At 39.6% G+C, this 19,870-nt stretch overlaps 2 protein-coding genes across 3 annotated transcripts; one reads left to right on the top strand and one right to left on the bottom strand.

Moving 5' to 3' along the window:
• Positions 1 to 1,311: 1,311 nt before the first annotated feature.
• Positions 1,312 to 11,860, top strand: LOC144631856 (uncharacterized). Of its 2 annotated transcripts, none has more exons than XM_078490436.1 (6): positions 1,312 to 1,691; positions 3,644 to 3,863; positions 6,663 to 6,744; positions 8,747 to 9,035; positions 10,356 to 10,456; positions 10,780 to 11,860. In XM_078490436.1, the coding sequence occupies exons 2-6, from the start codon at positions 3,773 to 3,775 to the stop codon at positions 10,880 to 10,882; spliced, it is 666 nt and encodes a 221-aa protein (XP_078346562.1). In that variant the 5' UTR covers positions 1,312 to 1,691; positions 3,644 to 3,772; the 3' UTR covers positions 10,883 to 11,860. The 2 variants fall into 2 exon arrangements, with proteins under 2 accessions (XP_078346562.1, XP_078346563.1); XM_078490437.1 differs by lacking the exon at positions 1,312 to 1,691 and adding an exon at positions 3,244 to 3,573.
• A 1,930-nt stretch (positions 11,861 to 13,790) lies between these two features.
• LOC144631826 (calumenin-like) lies at positions 13,791 to 19,127 on the bottom strand. Its single transcript, XM_078490395.1, has 6 exons — positions 18,775 to 19,127; positions 17,552 to 17,772; positions 16,946 to 17,158; positions 16,146 to 16,264; positions 15,539 to 15,628; positions 13,791 to 14,112 (listed from the first exon to the last, which is right to left on the bottom strand). Exons 1-6 carry the CDS (start codon positions 18,999 to 19,001, stop codon positions 14,008 to 14,010), a joined length of 975 nt encoding a protein of 324 aa, XP_078346521.1. The 5' UTR covers positions 19,002 to 19,127; the 3' UTR covers positions 13,791 to 14,007.
• Positions 19,128 to 19,870: the final 743 nt, after the last annotated feature.

Raw genomic sequence — 19,870 nt, 5'->3', positions numbered from 1 at the left:
AGGGTTTATTGTAACTGAAAACGTCGATTCGTGGTTACCGTCAAGTTTGACTATTTTGGAAGGGAGTGAATATTTAGAGAGAGAAAGGGCAATTTTAAAATATTATGAAAATTATTAGGTCTCGCGAATTATCATATGTACAACTGTATTCGACACATATTTGAACCCGTTTCGAACTGAAAATGGCCCACTAAAAAAACAGTTCTCCGGCAAATTTTTGATCAAAGGGAGCTAGCGTCGTCATTCAGCCAATCGCTTTCGATTATTTTAGATTTAGTTTTGTATTTTAGTTTTAGTTGTTTTATTTTTAGTTTCCGTTTTGTAGTTTTATTTATGTATCCTTCTTTTATTTTTGCAATTTTAGTTTTGTTTTTAAGAATAAAATACCGATGGAATCACCAGCTATATAGTTCACCTGATAGTTGAATCTCTAAACTGTTCACAGCTTCTCTTCGACTCAATTTGTAGACGAAAAAGAACGCGAAAAAGTGCAGTTCTCTTGCGAATCCTTTGTGTTCAAATTGAAGGAAAATACCAGAAAAGAGTGTGCTGTCAACAGTCTTTTAATTATGTTGCCTTTCCAGGGAACAGGAAAAGGGATCGTATTCCTCCACACAGGTCAAAAAAATTTATTTTTCTCACCGGGAGTGGTCCTTTATTTCCTTCTAGCTAGCGATAACGGCCGCCGGACGTGTCACAAAACCTCGGTAGTTCGTCTGCTACGCAGGCTAGCGATAACGCAAAAGGAAATTTCTGAGTTATTTTCCAGCACTTAAAATTACCTAAGAGTTAATTCTCTACTTTCCAACTTCCAGCACCAGTTCTGAGTGGCACAACATAGCACTCGCGAATGCACCCTTGATATCTACCTTGCCACGAATTACCACCTTAGTTACCCACGACCCGCTCCCGTCTGGCCTCGTAGGCAGTCGGTGGAGCAACGGTGATCGTATTCGGAAGTCGTGGCTTCGTGCGTATCCCACCGAGGAACGCCGAGGTCAAAGATATTTACTTTTGTGGTCCCCACGGAAATTCCTGGGTGTTTTTTTCCCAGCACTTTAAATTGGCTTAGAGTTAATTCTCCAATTTCCAGCTTTCTACAAGAAATAATCTGACTTATAAGAATGTAACCACTGTAGGCATAGACTTCTTGTTAGCTGGCCGCGTGCCACAAACGTGCTCTGTATACGTGGGTGGGTCGATAATTCCACGTTGAAAACTTTATGACGTAATTTTCTAATCGGATGTTGAACTTTTATGACTGACGTGGTACGTACACGGAAGTCGAAACGGACAGTTCACTGTAAAATAAATCCTAACCTCTCTATATGTGCACCCCGGTGATTTTCTGTCAAAACTGGTAACACAATTTGTTGGTCTTTTTTAGGCCTATTTGATTATTTTAGACCTAGAAGGGTGGTCAGGCTAGCCCCCGCTGGTAGCTGTCAGCAACGTCGATGACGTGTACGTACGCCAGACAAGTCACGGAATAGGCATTGTTGATCTCAGTAGAAAGCAGTTGAAACGAAAACACTGAACAAAACACATGCAATTTGACGCATTCTAGATTCAAATCTAGAACGCGATCAGTTAAACAAGGAAAGTATCGACAAAGCTTAGTAAATCTGAAGGCATCCACAGGCAGGCATAAGACTGAACACGCGCCGTTTTGCCTTTGGCAGTAATTTAAGGTACGTATGTTGAAAGATCTTGAAAAAACTTGTCACTGCGTTATTCTAGAACTCTTGTAGTCCAGTACTATTCAAGAGCATCTATAGTGGAAAAATAATAGCGCTTCGATTGCTTATTGAACGCTATAGTAAGCCTATATTGTACGATATATTCAAACATGACGAGGTTCGTTTTTGTCTGGCGAAGGAAATTATTGTATTTGCCGGAAATGTGTTCTCCCCACCCTAATCAAAACTTCTGTGAATATTGTGCCCAAGCTTATCAATGCTATACAGTTGTATATCACTGATCTATTTTAACGATCTTCTATGTAAACTATCAATGTCAGATCTTTGCTCTAGTCTAGTAAAAATCCGTTCTGACAGTTTTGTTTTATATCCAAGGGAAAATATCAAAATAATGCCTACTGAGACATTAAATTGTCTGTTGATGATTTGGTTTAGAGCCCACCGGCCCAGCGAAGCGTGCTGATATTGTATCGTGCGATAACATGGTAATCAATCTCGTTATATGTGGCTCAATTAGTAAATATTCTTCGAAATTTCGCACGAATAACTACGAAAACGTGCCGTATATTATAAACATCTTGCTTTACTAAGTCATAATCTACAATCCACTGAATTTATGCAGCGCAATTAAATAGATTTGAACAGTGAACTGACATTACGCAATGCAAATGATTTCGGAAATGTTTATCTTATCAGGACTTATCACACTTATTGACTTCTAACTATATAATCCTTTGGCGACGTCTGGCAATGTGCCCAGCTCAATGTAGGCATTTTATTTGTCAAATTATTTTTCTAGATCGGTAAGAAATTTTTAGAAAAGTTTCAGTTCAACTTCTGTTTCTCTTTTGGAGCTACAACGTTTCAAAAAGTTCCTGTTTACTTCAGTTTAATACTCAAATGTCATCAAAACCAATATTTTTATACCTGTCCGATACGATCACGTTTTAACATAACCACATTGGATTTTAGAAGTCGTGAATTTGACAAAGACCGTATAAACTATTGTAGAACCAACATTTTGCATAAACGGCATTTTCGTAGCTTCAGTAAAATCATTTTAAGTCTGTAATAGTGCATAAGTTGGCGAAGAGTTCAAAATTAAAATTAAAACCGTTTTTTAGAACTACTTTATGCCTTGATACCCTATTAATGTAGTTTGATTGACACATTGGGTCCCTTCCATTTCGTTTCATGTTTATTTCTAATATTCGCAGTTTCTGCTATTTACCCTTCGTGACATTTAAACTTTCCATTTTACTGATGCGTGTATTTACTCACGAACAATTGCAAATGAAAGCTTCTAAAGGCAGGTGTACAGCACAGATGACATCGAACTGTCAGAAACATTCAGGCAATGACTTGTTGTTTATCTTTTCTTTAATTATTCTGAAAGAACCAATGATCAAATAAAAAATATGTGTATTGATCATGTGTTTTTTTATTATTATTTTAGCCCCTCGCGCTATAGTTGTTTCAATTCCGAGAGCTTAATCCGGTGTTGAAAGAATTTGTTCCTTTTTTTCGGTCGGATTTTAAAAACTTTCTTTTTAAGCGGGAAAAATAAAGAGGAAAAGGTTTGAACGCGTTTAACGTTAATAGTGATGTTTAGGTCTGCGGTTGTCAAACGCTGCCTTTGGTTGGCCAGTTAAAACACTCTATTTACATTGCCAGAGAACAAAACCACACACGTCCAGCACACATATGCCCTCTAGCCAAGGAGATTATTTATATTATAGTTACTACAATCGCTTCCGAAAATTGGTACTGGCCGTTGGGCGAATCAGCTAAATCGAATGTGGTTTGCTCATTAGCGCCGAAATATGGTTCAGTGAGGGTGAATTAGAAACGATAAAGCCGGCTGACTGCCCGGGTAATTTAATCCATCCATTAATTATGAAACATGAATTGTGCTAAAACTAACGAGTTCTCTTTATCCACAGTCATTTGCGGAGTGATTCCATCGCGACGCCAAAACGTTCATGGGTGCGAAGTTTCAATATTTTTAAAACCCCCAATAAAGGAAGCCAACGCTAAGATATTACAAGACAACGAACATTTCGAAGCAAACAATGATTTCAGCTGTGGCAGATTCGTGTTCTGTCCGTTTGGATAAAGTAAATGGAAAAGTCTACAAATTTCACGCTTTAGTTTTTAACCCAGGTAAGTTTGTTTTTACTTTTGCGATTGCACAAAGTATTGAAAAGAACTGAAATGTCATCAGTTTTGGTTAAAAGCCTCGTGATCGACGCGGTGACTGTCGATTTCGGTAGAATAGTCTGGCCATGTATTTTGTGTTATTTTGATGACGATATCTTTATCTCTGATTTTCACCTTTATGTCAAACCGTAATCAAACTATAGCTATCACGAAAAAGCTTAAAAGCTCAGAATAGATTTGCCATAATCTGCGAGCGTTAAGCCGCAAAAACAACAACGATAACCTACTTTCTGCAACCTGAAATTTTTGAGTACATGCAATTTTTTATTAGTTTTTTTGACACACATCAAAGAAAATCTGACTATGTTTTCGCTTTTTTACGCACTCTGGGTAAAGCCAGCGAACATGGAGGGGTTTCCATTAAAATCCTTCAAGCTCGACTTGTAAGCTTAAGCGTATCTGCGGATCCCGAATTCAAATTTTCTTTCCAAATTAAACATTCTTCATGCAGCGGGCATGTACTGAAAGTGCTCGCCATGATGTCAAACACAAAGAGCGATATAAATCGCGCAATTTATTTGCTGTAAAGGCGACACAAAAAGGCGAGAAATATCTTATACTAAAATTAATAAAGAATAAATATGTATGCACATTTTTTCCACTACATCCATGCAACGCTGTTAGATACAACTATATGGAAAACGCAATACGAATTGAAAGCTCGTATGGATTAATTATTTACTAAACCTAACTATAGTCTCTAATTTTCTGTCACCATGGAACACCATGATCAACAATTGAAAAATACCTTGATTCAGCTGTTTTCGTTTTTTCTTTATTCTTTTGTGCTTTTATGCCTTCTTTTATGCCCTCTTGTCTGGGAAAGGAAATTAAATTTGCACTTTGACAGTTTACTAGTCGGTTTTTCTTTCTACCATATTGAGCCACTTCATTCTGGAAGTGGAGTGAAGTTGTTGTTTTTGAAAAATTTAAAATGCTAGACTGCACAACATCTGCCTTAGTGGCGGGCTTCGTAATTTTGCACGCAGGGAACTTGTCGGCAAAACATCATCAAAGCGCATCACCTGTCGGAGCAGAGCTACTCGTTGTGTAGTCTTACATGAGAGGATTTCTCTCCACACTACACTACTGAAAAAGCAGTCCGTTTTCTCAAAAGTTCTCGGAAAACGCCAGCCCAGCGAAGCTAGCGTCCGCGGGATGATTCGTGAACCCAAGACCACCCACCGTAGTTTTGTCCAATTCCTTGGTGCGGCAAATTTGTTTGCTTGGTAATTCACGTTATAATTGCGTTTTTCTTTTTCGCTTAAGGCCAGTGGTCATTATTCCATTCATCTCATAAGTGGATCTCCCATCACACACACATTATTTCAAATATTCTACGCCATTTCGAGAGCCAAATCGTTTGCGCACTTGAATGTAATGAATTTTCCACACCACCAATAACCAAGTTGTCACCCAAGTCACCCACATGCCGACTTCGAAGACAAAAACTCATTTCCTTGGAGTTTTGTTTTATCAAAATAAGAGATCATGGTTTAATATCTTAATAAATGCCTTGGCGGCTTGCCGTCTTTGAGTGTCAGAACTCATGTCAAGATAAAACCAGCTGTCTCGAGCAATATTATATTTAAATCGCCTGTCCGGTATATGAACTTAAAACGTTTCTAAAAGCCGCACAGTGCGGTACTTTGACACCGATTTAGTTTAACGTTCACGGTTTGTTGAAATTTGGGTTGTTTTGTAAATAATCATTTCCACCGCCCAGTTTTAATGTGTGTTTTTGAACCACAAATTAATTTTAGAAAACTTAAAGTAGCTCTTTTATTATTGAGCATTAGAATAATTTTCTTCTACGCTGACTCCCCAAGGTGGATAAATTAAAAAGAAAACGTGCGTTTACCCTTGTGCGGAATGGGACGACTTTGCGCAGAGTCTTTAAATTCATGCTTTCCCTCGCTTCATCAGATTCCAGGGAAACTTCTTTTATTTTCCTCGCCCTTCCAAAAAAATACGCCTGATCGCAGTTAAAAAACTTAAATTCACTTTGAGCCCGCAAGTATTATTCTACCCATACGCATTTTAATTGCTGAGTGCACGACGTTTAATCTTCCATTGTGAACACACGTGCAGCTAAAAAGCCAAATCAAAGCCAGCGCTTTCCACTACAGTTAGAAAGCCGAGCAAAACAATCTCGCTCGTGGAATGAGAAAACAATTATCAAAGTCGGTTGCCAAAAAGTGATTTGTCAGGTCTCAAAGATTAATTATATTTACCTGTGCTGTCGGCAGAGGTTAAATTATTGATTGCTGGCTGCTGTCAAAACACGATATTTTGCTCAATGTCCAATAACTGCTTACATATTTTATATCTAAATTGCAACACACAAAAATTAAAACCTTTTTGGGCTCTGCTGTCGACTTTTCAGCCTGGTGTATCACTTAGTTTAATGAATTAAAAGATAAGTTATCTTTCTGGAAAAAACGTCTTCTAAGAAGGGCATCGTTAGCTTGAAAAACTGGCCTTAGACTCTGCAAAGAATAGGAACTGAAACTGCTCGGCTGGGGGTGCGAATTTGAAAGAGACCCTAATATCACACTGAGTAGATTTGCTCTCGAACACCAAAATATTATATAGAAGGTTTATTCTAGAAAGTTCGAATATGTGGACAGTTCTGTCCCCAGACTGTATCGACCGGGCGATGTCGATGGCGTCTGGGCACTGATGGCTGTTGTTCTTGCACAGGAATGCTGACGAGGCAGTTTTGTTGGTTTCTTTCTTCAGATTCTCAAGGGAATAACAAAGAGGCGTACCTCCATCGTGAAGTCAGCAGCAAACCTAAAGCACCTTCGGAAACCGTAACACGGTATGTGAAGAATTAGTTTCAGGAGGGAAAGTTCGATCTCAGTTCAGTTGTAATACAGTCAACTCTCTCTCAACGGACACCTCTATAAGACAAACACCTGGTGTTGCAATTGGTCCCGTCCCTCTCTCTCTCGTCCCGACGGTGTCCCGAGAGAGTTGACTCTACTCAGTTTATTTTTTACAAGTCTCGCGTCTTTTTTAAAAACACAGGGAATCAACTTGCATCAAACGACAAGAGCATCTTAAAGAACATGAATGAGTCTTGTCCAGTACCTGAATTCTCTCCACCCGCCATATAGGGCGGAGTAGAGATAGATCAGGGAATGGACTAGAATACCTCAAATTAAAGTCGAGTTCGACATCAATACATTTAAAGTTGATAGAGATGTCACGAGAACGCGAGATTATTGTAGATATCCTTTATATCATTTTAGCAATGGCTTGTTCCAGAAACCTTAAACAAACTAACCAAAATAATCAGGTAACTTAAATTAGATAAAATAAATAATAATGAAAAAAAAAAATAAACGGGAATTTGCAGTGGCACTTCCACAGGGTGGCTCTCCGTCCACTGTTCCCGTTTGAATTGGAATTTAGCAGTGATTATTTTTGCGGAGGGAGGAAAGCCGGAGAACCCGAAGAAAATCCCTCGGAGCGAGGATGAGAATCAACAACAAACTCAACCCACATATGACGCTGGGTCCGGGAACCCGGGCCACATTGGTAGGGCTTTCCACAAGTTGCTCGGCAACTTTTTGGCAACTTTTCATGATTCGAGCAACTTTTTCCCCCACGAGCAACTTTTTTCCTCTCGAGCAACTTGTTGCATTTTGAGCAATTTCCAGACCGAAGATCTCCGAAGATTATCCGAGTGTTGTTCAAAGGCAATACGAACGTTTCCGAAGATTAACGAAGTTTGCCGAAGACTTTCGAGGAACATCTGAAGACATTTCAACTTTCGGTTTTGTAATGTTTTTTAGTCTCTCGTCAGCAAACATGACGTCATTGATATTTCTCAGTTAGAGAAATCCTTGTATTTAACAAATTTTACCCTTAATATGTTATTTAGATAGTTCTTTTGCTGTAAAATTGCATAAAACTGCTTAGAAATCGTAATCTCAAAGGGAAATTAGCATATATTTAGAGAAATTCTCGTGATTAGAAGCAGCGTTTTGGATTTTTTGGAGCAACTTTCGAGCAACTTTTATTGTCAGAAGCAACTTTTTTGGATTTTTGGAGCAACTTTTGAGCAACTTTTTGAGAAATTACGGGCAACTTTTTAGGAAATCTCGAGCAACTTGTGGAAAGCCCTACACATTGGTGGGAGGCGAGCGCTCTCACCACTGCGCCATCCCCGCTCCCGCATGCATTTAGTTTCAAATGGGTTACTGGTGTACCACTCAAACAGAGAAAAAAAAAACATTTCAAATCAACTTATAACATACCGTAAAATTCCGGTTATAAGCCCTGGGCTTATACAACTTCGTAAGGGTTTTTGGGTGGGCTTGTAAGCGGAGTGGCTTATATTCGGGGGGGCTTATAAGCGGAAGGAAAAACGTGTCGAAACGAGCTCGAGCCTCGGGAGTGTTGATCGAAATACGTTTTTAAGTTAAAAACGCACAAAAAACAAACATTTAGCCCTGTTCAGTACTGTCATCCATTAGAGGGGGGCTTATATCCGGGGGGGGGGGGCTTATAACCGGATGTATTTTTTTGTTTCCAGGTTGATGGGCCTATAACCGGGGGGCTTATAATCGAGGGGGGGGAGGCTTATAACCGGAATTTTACGGTATTTAAGAAGGATGATAAGTTTTGGTTTGTTGTTACCGAACTGAAGAAGTACCCCGATCGCAGAGGTTTCTTTCATCTTTCCTCTACTGACGCAAAAAAGCTGTTTCGACTCGTTTGCACCGCCTCGCGGCTCAAATTTAATCGACAAAGAAAAGAGTAAACTTCTTGGAACCAATGTACTGAAGACGATGTTTTCACGTCACTTTGTTTAGGGGAATTTTATCCCAGCAACCAAAGACAGAATGGAAATGTGCCTACAACGAGCTTCTAAGCGGAATAAAAGATCACCCGAAACAGAAAGATGATCCGTCCTATGGACCAATCAGAAAAAGATCCAAAACCATGTCACAAGATAGCTCATCAAACGAATCTGATACGTCCAAGAGCGTGCGTTTTATAGGGGTGGAAGAAACATCAGAGGTGGAGACTCCAACATGCCCGACATGTCATCAAGTTATCGCCAGAGATACGAAGGACTACGACTCTCTTATGGAAAAATCGGTAATTATGGTAACTGCAACGTCGTTCCCAGGGTCTCTCTTCTTTACTTCAGGAAGACCCTAGTAACGAACTTGCGGTAGCTGTTTTATAATCATAGATAGGACGTCTGAAAGAGCTCAATAGATCTAGGTCACCTATTTTTGTCGCTAATTAGAAAGGAGTGTGAATATGTGGCGAGATGCAGTGTTTGCATAGGAATCCGATATTAAACAATTTTCATAAAATTTGTTTTCTGAAATTATACCAATAGTGTTAACCTAAGATTATTGGCAAAAGATTATAGAACACTGCGTGCACTGACGAGCTGTGTAGCTATACCCTCTATACGCATTACGTGTCTATAATTCAAAATATCGAAGTTTCATCACATTTCTTAACCCTTAATATGCTGAAATTTCTCCAAAAAACAGGGGTTTTTTAACCGTTAATCGATTTTCTTGGCTCTACGGTCCTAAATTTCTCTAAACTTTGCTAGAAATGCACTTCCTGACACTGCAGTAGGTTTTTGATGCAATTTCCATGTAAAAATGTACAACATTTTACTTACTTTTTTTGCTGAACCGTTCCGATTTTTTTCCTTGCTCCTTTCCTTTTCGTTTTTCTCTACTTTCTTATTCTCTCTTTCTTTTACTCTGTGCACGCCTTCTACTTGCCTGAAAAGTTTTGATCTTAATCAATGGAAAACCCTGGAAAGGAGACCATGATCAAGTACGGGTATTTTGGCCTGTTTAAGCACCAATTATACACCAAAAACTGATCACGTTTTTTTTTCGATTAGCTCTGTCAGAATGCAGTCAATAGTCAAGACGGACACTCCTGTAGAAAGATCTATCCAAACTCTATAAGTTGCACGTAACAAAAATCTGCTGACGTGTAAATTGGTGACGTCATAAGTGGTTGAATGGCCTTTCCTCCAAATCTCGAGATAATCCAGACTTAGCATATTAAGGGTTAACACCGAGAAGAGGGGTGACCAAGAAGATTTTGACGAAATTTTAGGTGTTCGGAAATTTGGTGAAACATTATTTTCAAAAAAAACGAGAAATGAAATCGTAAAATCCATGCTACTTCAGATCAGATAACCAAACCACCGTCAGATTATGAGTTACTTTGTTTTGACAAAATGAGCTACTAATTAGCCTGCGTTAAGTTACAGACGGACTAAACTCCGGTAGGGGTCTGTTCGGCTGCAACGCAGGCTAGCCATTAATCGGAATTTGTGAATAACTTTCTGTGTTCCTTAAAAGTTGCACAATACCGGATTGATTAAACAAATTCAAATGTTTTCACTGAACAAGGTCTCTGTTGGTTCCGTTTTAGAAAGAAGAGCTTGTTACAATGGTAATGAACCTCAACTTGAATCTACAAAATAGAAGGCGGAAACAAGGATACTGTCCAACGGAGAAAGACATCGCTCAACTGTAAGCTATAATTAAAAATACTCAAGAAATTGCGCACTACGATTGGCCACTTCGAGTTCATTACTATCACTACCCACGTCGCGTACGTACCACGTGCGTGCTTTCCACGTGCGTGCACGCGCCTTACGTCACGAGTTGGAGCGCACGCAACTTCTCGTGATTTGTCAGCACTTGGGAATTGAAAGTGCGCTGTATCAAACTCGTACTGAACGATTGTAGCTCGCGCATTTCCGTGAACATTTTTTAAAACAATTTAACCAATCTGTTAGTTACTGTTCGCTATATTGATCTACGTTGTAAAGCCATTTTGATTCTGTTTGCAGGACGCAGTTGAACCTCAACAAACAAGACCAAACAACTCCAAAAACAAGGCCAGCAAGAACACGACGCCGACTAAACAGAAGCAAAAGACTTACATCCATATAACCAGAAGCATTGTTGTGCAGGAACAGTTACTTTTTGGAATAATTGAATAGCACGAGAAACGAGTAACATTTTACTGATCACAGCAAATGTCGCGTTTGTCATCGCAAGATGAAAAAATACTGAATGAAAAGTGGAAATTATCGCGGGCAAAAAATGAAATTATAGGCCCAGTTGCAAAGGAAATATTTGAATTAAGACTTAAATTAAATTTCAAAAATGGGTTTTAGAAATAAGGAATAAGGATTTAAGCAACCAGGGTAGAATGAAGGAAACTTCACAAAAGGAATAATGACCAATCGCAACGTACAAGCGCAAAAAAGCGCAGCCAACCATCAGAACCTGGCAGAACATGCAACCCGTGCCAAGCGCGGGAAAACGTGCAACCTATGCCAAGCGTACGAAAGCACGCATTGCGCAGCGAGAGAAAACTCGCATTAGTTAGGTGCGATCAAGAGAAAATAAGGGTTTCTCTCGGTGCGATTGGTTTTGTGGCTCTGTTCCTCTTTGGTAAAAATAATTATCACGTCTCACGTTGTAAGAGATTTTTTAACTAATATATAGACAGCACGGAAAAGGCAAATCTGATCAGTATACTATGTAAATCAGTGTATGAAGCAGTATTAACTATCGAATAAGGAATAGAACTGGGTTCCTTGAGGATTTACTGTACATTGGCGCAAAAAGGAAAATGCAAAGAAACTGAAAAAAAAAAACGGAGAGTATACTCTGTAAACATATTTATTAGTGAACGAATGTATATTCCGATTACACTTTGGCTTGATTTCAGGGCCGTTTTGAGAGCTCGCGTTTCCATGACAACCAGTCTTCCAAAACGGAGTGAAATCGATCCTGGAATTCAAAAATCTGAATTTTATGAGGTTACTATATCTTGAGTTCGGTGTGCATACAGACATTTTTTTTTAATTGCTAAGTTGAGCAAACGAGGACAATATGTCAATAAAATATCTTGTTCTGTTTTTCATGTGTTTTTTGTTTGTTTTAAACACTTCCAGTAAGTAGATCCTGAAGTAGTCTCCTTTATAACTTCGCAGCCACCATTTGCCTAGTCACGCAACACTTCTCCCCACTAACTTAGGAAATCCGCCTTGGACAACGAATGACCTGTCTTGTTCCCAGGCGTCCTATTCCTTGGTCGTGCGTGGTGTACTTTGCGTTCTGGGATTGTTAGTGCCCGGTTTACTTGGCGTTGATGGACTGATGCTACTTAAAGGTCAAATGAACAGAAATTTCGATTTTTGTTATTTTTTGCCCATGTGTTTATTAAGGGCCAAATAAACATATCCCAAAGTTTCAAAGTAATCGGACATTGTATCGCAGAGATATTGCAAGTTGAAAAATGCTCTTTTAGGCCTTCATTATCGTAGAGTGCTTGAAAACAAATGTCGGAAAATTCTCGGAAATAAAAACTTGTGACGTCATAATTGGTGTTTTTGAAGACGACCGCAGACCGATTCCGCAGTCGTTGACGTTACCGCACACAGCGGTCAAACGCAGCTCGCGTGCGCAGTTCCTGTGTGATTACCGCAAAAATTTTCCATACAAAGTCTTAAATTTTCCGAAAACTTTCGCTTTAAAGCCAAAAGTTAACGCCGTCCCTGGAAAGTTAAGGTTTATACGCCGCTTATGGATTGGAAATTTGATAATTCATCTCCACTGAGTGTCCCAGCTTAAAATGTTCTTTCACCGTACCATTTCTTTAACAATTTCCTACAAAAGTTTGCACACTTTCAAGTCGAAAGTTCGAGGCGGCAAAGACCGGATGTGACGTCAATTTTTGCGTTTGACCGCTGTGGCTGTGAAACGTTACCGTCGGTGCGGTCAAACGCAAAAATTGACGTCACATCCGGTCTTTGCCGCCTCGAACTGCGCAAGAAATTGTTAAAGAAATAGTACGGTGAAAGAACAGTTCAAGCTGGGACACTCAGTGGAGATGAATTATCAAATTTCCAATCCATAAGCGGCGTATAAACCTTAACTTTCCAGGGACGGCGTTAACTTTTGGGTTTAAAGCAAAAGTTTTCGGAAAATTTAAGACTTTGTATGGAAAATTTTGGCGGCAAGTACACTTGAACTGCGCACGCGCCCTGTGTTTGACCTCTGTGTGCGGTGCGGTAGTCTTCAAAAACACCAATTATGACGTCGAAAACTCATTCTATTCCTTCCATTTCAGTGCGCAGTCATTCAAAAACGTTTTCGTGAAGCCTTCGGAAATCTTCGTATTTTTTGCTGTATTACTCACGCTTTCAGGCTCGGAAAGCAAAAATTTGTCTTAATTTTATTCAAAAATGGATAGTTTTAGCGTTTGGTTGGTTAAAATGGCATTTTGAAATTTCTGTTCATTTGACCTTTAATCAAATGACCAATCATGTGGTGGTGTCAGTTTGTCGATTGGTTTACAGTCAAAATACTCAGTCAAAAATAAACCAATTTGATTGGTTAATTTTTGACAGGTTCACTTGTTCATGTGTTCATGGTTGGATGATCTACACTATTCAAATTAAATTTGAATGTTTGAAATGAATAATGAAATCCGTTCACTGTTAATCAAAACTATTCCGGAATTCTAGGCGGCACGCGCTGAGCATTTTGACTGTAAATTTGAAGCTCGCACCAGTTCCCTGCGCAACTCTGAAAATGGCCAATAGCGCCCTTTCTCTTGCATTGCGAGTTTGGACAAGCGTTGCGTGACCAACGAGAAGCGTTGCGTGACGACCCAAATCATGAATGCAAAGCACCACTCTTGCATATTGAAATTGCAAATTCCCTGATTTTAGTACGTTTTAAATCGTCCACAGAGTGCAACTCAAAGTCAGATCCACCCACTTTTTCCTGTATTGGGGTATCTAATTTAATTTCCTTACGCAATTAAACAACAGACCAAACAAAGTAGATCATTGCAAGTCTTTAATTCTATTTCATGCAATCAAGTCAAATCCGTTGATGTTAAAAATTTTAGCAGAGAAAAGATGATTCCTATAATATTATTAAAAAATACTGCAGCAAAACAAACTTTCAATATAATGTGGCCTCTTAAATGTAATACAAACGTTAAAATCTACTCTCCATATAAAAATTTGAAAAGATCTTTCAGTTCAATAGCTTTTTCAAAACTCGTCATGTCTTGTCAGATCTTTGCCATAGTTTGTTGCTTTGCTTCCAACAAAGAGACTGTATTTGTCAAGGATTTCATCCTTCGTCAAGACTTTGTCCTAAAATACAAAGTTAAAAGAATTATGTACTGAAACAAAATTTATGCAGAGCCTGGCCTGCGTAGCTAGCGGTAATTGTTGGGTTTTAAAGTGCGTACAAGCAAGCGGCAAAGCCGCAAGTGGCTTGGGGAGGAGAAGTTTTCAAGCTTCCCCAAGCCTCTCACGGTTGCGCTGCCTAGTTGTTGTGTTGTCATGGTTGCCGCTTGCTTGTGCACGCTTTAAAACCCACCAATACCGCCAGCTATGCAGGCTATGTAGAGGCTAGACTGTCCACAGCCTCTCGAATTTTCCAACGCAAAAAAGCAAACGAAACGAGCACGAAGCGCGAGTGCGCGGGGGGAGCCTTGCTTCTTCCGTTTTGCGGTGGCGTCCAGTTCTCTTGCCGTTCTCACCGCGCGCTCATCGAGCGAAAACACACGAAAAAATAGAGGGCTGTGGACAGTCTATGCAGAGGCAAACAAATTCAAAAACAGTTCAATAATAGTTATTGAAATTTGTAAGCAAAAAAGGTGGTGTGGCTTGAAACCATTAGCAAGGATGCAAGGAAGAAAGTAGACTCATGTACAGTATTGACTAATGGAGGTTCAAGTTCTGCTATTAAGGATTGATCTACATGTAGATTGCTTTGGTGAATGAGGTTCATTTCCACATGTTGAGCCTTGCAGCTATGACAGGACATGTGCCACACATAAGAACCTAGTTTACAAGGTCTCGTACTCACCATGAGCCTTTTATAGATCAGAGGTTAGAGCGTCCAGCCGTTATCAGGAAGGTCATGGGTTTGACTCAGTAATTTTATTTTTTGAGTAAAATGACTTCAGAATCTTCTTCCTTCAATTTCACTTTATCCAAGTCACTATTTCACTTATTATGAATTTCAGTTGCTATTTAACATCAAAATTTATTAAATTCAGATTGGTTTGCTGCATTTTAAAACAGTGCACAAGCAGGTTTTTTTTTGTCAAAAAACTGTGTAGAGTTTTTTTTTCGCTTGCATCTAAGGGTGAACACTCGCCGCTGAAACATGATCTTATTGGGTGTCAAACGTGGCATGATTCGTCATCAAACGTTGAAGTTTGGCAGACCGTAAGGGCAACTTTCGCACCGAAAGTTCGACACATTCCGGTTTCGAAATGGCAGAAAGATTGGATATGAAGAATTTTTTCGACAAGTTGATCCCAATATGTGTCAATATGCATTTGCAGGCTCACTTGAATCACTTCTAGTGTAAAGTTTCGCCAGTACTCAGTCTTTATGGTGAGCATTTTGAGCATAAAAGTTGCAGTTACGGTCTGCTAAACTTCAACGTTTGATGATGAATCATGCCACGTGTGATACCCAATTAGATCATGTTTTGGTGGCAAGTGTTTATGCTTAGATGCAAGTGACGGTAGGTTTTATTACTGACAGTAATTAGATAACTCACCTTATCAGCATCAGCATGGTGAATCAGGTGTCTTGCTTCAGTTTTGATAGGGTCATAGTTTGAAGGAAATGTCCACTCCTTCACTTCATCCTGAAAAAAAAAATGGTTGAAAATTAAATATTGTTAAGTCTGCTTAACAAATTGCTACCAGCTTTTATGCATATGTCCTCTTATCGATTATAAATTTCCTCATAACATTGTCAAACTAGCTGTACATCCACGAGGCACTGTTTTTATTGTTACTCCTTTGGTGCCATTGTATACCTTACAATGGTGTAAGGTTTCTTTCAATTGAAATTGTTTATTACATGTACTTTGTACATCAAATTTCTGATCTAATATGTTGTTCCAGGAAATGTCCACACTCCCCCCCCCTCCCACAGTTCTAAGGGGTTGGAATTTCTGGGAGTGGGAGGGGTATTAAAGGCCAAAACCTTTAAGGAAATGTATGAAGCTTGATTGGAATTTCCAGAGGGGTGGGGGGGGGGGGTCTTAAGGAAAAATCCCTTTTGTGGGGGAGGTATGAATAATTTATGGAACTACACAGTGGAGCATAACATAGCCATCTTTAAATAAATATGAAAACCCCTAAAATGATGTTATTAACCTTGTCCATCATGCCATCTCTATTTTTGTCACGGTGTGAATGGAAATAAGTCTTGTCAATGTTCTTCTGTTTAAGTTCTTCTTCAGTCATGTCCTTTTCACTCTTGCGATGAATTTCGTCTACGGTGATATAAAACAAAATGACAAATTATGATAACATGTATACAAAATAATAGAATTTCTGCAATATTTCTAGAAACCTTTAATCTTACAACTTAATTCCCAAGTGTCTAAAATCTCCACCAATTTCTTCATAAAAAAACTCAATAAACATTGTTACATGTACATCTCCCCTAAGCGTGAAACCACATTGAACTGCAGACTTGAAGCATTTTCCTTCATATCCAGGAGATTTGACATTTACCTTTTGGGAGACCAAGAGATTTAGCATGTATCCAGTGGGAGGGATGGGGGGAGGGACATGTACAGGGGAGTGGGAACCTTGGAGTTAAGGTAGCAGGAACTCGAGGGGGAGGTGGGAGAAGAGAGAGTGGCAAGGGGGATTCCCTTATTGCATCGCATTGGCAGAAGTTAGAGGGAGAAATTGGGAAATTTTTTATAACACTACATAATATTTTTCAAGTGGCCGGAACAACTAATGTAGGGACAGGAGCCAGGAGTTAAAGTTACAGGAATTGTTCAGACACCCATGCCCCCCTCCCTCCCCCACCCCCACTATCCTGGATTATCAGGGAGATTTAACACGTTAACTACTTAGCTAATCTGTGATGTTTAGAATGTCATTCAGGATCAGCAGTTAAAAAAAAATTAAAAAAACTAAACAGGTGAAGTCTTAAGTACCTAAGTATTCTTGAAGTGATAACAGTCCATCCTTGTCTTTGTCCATATCTTCTAGGTTTTCCTGTGCAACGACATCTTGCATGTGTTTGTATTCCCAGGGATAATACATGGCGGCGTACTCTTCCCTTGTCAGTTTGCCATCTTGATCAAGATCTGCAGCTTTAAATCGTCGTTGTTCTAATACTACTTGCTTTCTGTACACCTCGCTCTCCTCTGAATGACAGATACAAATAAAATGTCAACTGTCACAGATTTAACTTACTACTCTCATTTTCACAAGAATCACTGAACTGACAATTTTGGAATATACATGTATTACTCCCAGTTTATCTTCAGTGTGCACTCTGATCAGAGATGGATGGTCGAATGGACGGACGGATGGACAGACACCTTTATTAACAATAATTTAGGGTCGCAGAGTCAGCAGCACTGATATCAACAGGGGCCCCGAATCATTACCTTATCTAGGGATGTTGATTCAGAACAAATTTATCACAAAGAGGTTCTTGTACAAATTATATAATCAGCAGTCCCCTAGCAAAAAATTGTCTAGCATGCTATAGAATAAGCATTAGTACTGTATACTAATACTAAGACTTTTTATACCTGGATTTTTTCCATAGCTGGCTCTCTTGTATTCATCCCATGTAATTGACCCAGTAGGATCAACAGTTTTTCCGAGTGATTGCACCCTTACAATCAGGTCTTTCCACCGCTGGTTGACAGTCTCTTCATTGTATTGTTCTTTGGTAAATTTAATCCAGTCGCCAAGTTCCTCTGCTGTAATTTTTCCATCTTTGTCCTTATCAATTTTATCAACAATTTTTCTGTGTAAAGAAGTCATAGTTCATATCAATCTATGCCATCTGTACTCTTTTATAATTTAAGGTAGGAAGGTAAACTCATTGTTAATCTCAACGTGGCTTCTCTATTGCATCTCTAAAACTTCAGTAACATGAAGCGACTAGGATTATTTCCACTCCCCTCTGGATGACACCCCCAGCATATAATTTCTGGAATTAAACATTTTCTGGTGGAGACAACCCCACATTGGCCTGTGCAGAGCCATCCAATCTCCACAAGAATAATCGGACAGGGGCATCTGTGTCAACGTTACCAGTGCATAAAATTAATATGAGAGAAAATCCCATAATTCATTATAATTCAAATAAGGAATCTTGTAGTGCTACTCTAATCATTAAAGAAATAGGCAACTTAACTAGAGTTCACATGGCTGTTATTTTAGCATCCAAATCTGTTCTTAAGTGTTGCACTAAAAGGTCTTCTTTATCTGTCTAGATAAATTCCCTGCCTGCTGGATAAGTGGTCGTCACGCGACAGTGTCAAAAAAGTGTCACGCAACGCCGGTCACACAGTTGGTTTACACGTGGCAGTGCTGAAATTTAGCAGGGATAAAATTTCACTAAGGACTTCAAAGTTTTTGTTGGTATCTAAATACATTCACAAAGAAGGGTAAAAGCGAACTCTTCGGTTTGCGGATTTTTTACAAGCATCAGATATTCTAATCGTGAGAAATTTGTTCAATTTGAATATTTATAAAAGCTTACCGCGCGCGATTCAAACACTGAAAAGCCGCCTTCTGGAAATTCCTTCACATAATCAAACAGTTGTCTTCATTTTCAATTGTAACGCATAAAAATAACACTTACTGTATTGGCAGCTGCATAACAACATTATGTAGCTAAAACACGGCATCCAAAGAGGATCTTTACGAACAGAGAAGCCATAACTTGGGTAGGCTTCTAGCTTGCCTTCAAAACAAAACTGCATTTCAACGATCAGTGCAAACAAAGGCCAATTCAACTCACCCAAGCCTTTCCTTGGATTCTTCAGGAGTCAGCTGGTCGAAGGACTTCTTTTGCTTTCCGAGGAAAGCTTCGTGATCGTACTCAGAGTTATGTTCGCCTTTCTCGTCATAATGCTCTTGATCAGAAAGTTTGCCATCGCGACGGCTTTTCTTTCCTTCGTCGACGGATTTCGCGCAGACGGCGAGAAAACACAAGGAAATGCACAATGCGGAGAGAAGTTTAGCCATTTTACGGGAAAAATAAACAAACAATAACTGCAAGATGCTCAAACACACTCGAGAAATCTTCCTCGCAGCGCAAATTCGACAATGTGCGTGTGAGATTTCCCCGGGATATGCATTTTATAGGGACAGGGGGCGTCACGTCTTGGTGACGCTTGGGTGCATTTGATTGGATAATTTATGTCATGTGGTACGAGCTGACTCAATTTTTGCCACGTTGGCAAAAAGATTTTATCAATGACCTTTTTCAGGTGTCTGGAAAAAAAGGCTTCATTCACAACGAGATGAAAGGCCCATTCATTATTGTCAGTCACGCCGGCATTTTGAAAGGCATTCTGTCGGTAAGATGTCACGAAAGATAACCCTCATTTTTTTCTGGCCTTCCCAGGAGCAGTGCACAAAAATTATATGTAGGTCGAATGGTGTAACAACTGAATTGAAAGAAAGGTGGCAGTTCTCTTCCGAAAACAACAAGAGAATATTTTTGTCCGCGTTCTGGCCATTTTCACACAACACTGTAAAATTGACACTTCCCACCCACTCGGTATCCTAACATCTGAGAGCTGAAGGTGCTTAAAAGGGCGTGTCTGTAACGTAAGAGGGAGGGGTAAGGGGGGGGGGGGGGGTCCAGGCTCAAAAAAAAGGAGAAGGGAAGTGAAGGTAGGCTCTTTCTTGTTCAACTAAGTGGTGAGTGGGGTGAATGGTGGGATTACTGAATTGAAAGAATGCCCGTGTTCTGGCCATTTTCACACATTGCAAAATTGAGAGGTGCTCCGAGGTGTGTGTGGAGAGAAGGTAGGCACTTGCTTGCTCATCTACGTGGTAAATGGGGATTTTTGTCTGCTTGGCCGATTCACGGGTGTTCAACAACCTCG

The sequence above is a fragment of the Oculina patagonica genome, chromosome 12 (genome assembly GCF_052425735.1).
Source record: "Oculina patagonica isolate OP01 chromosome 12, crgOcupat, whole genome shotgun sequence".
Taxonomy (NCBI): domain Eukaryota; kingdom Metazoa; phylum Cnidaria; class Anthozoa; order Scleractinia; family Oculinidae; genus Oculina; species Oculina patagonica.
This window is presented reverse-complemented; position numbering and strand designations above follow the sequence as displayed.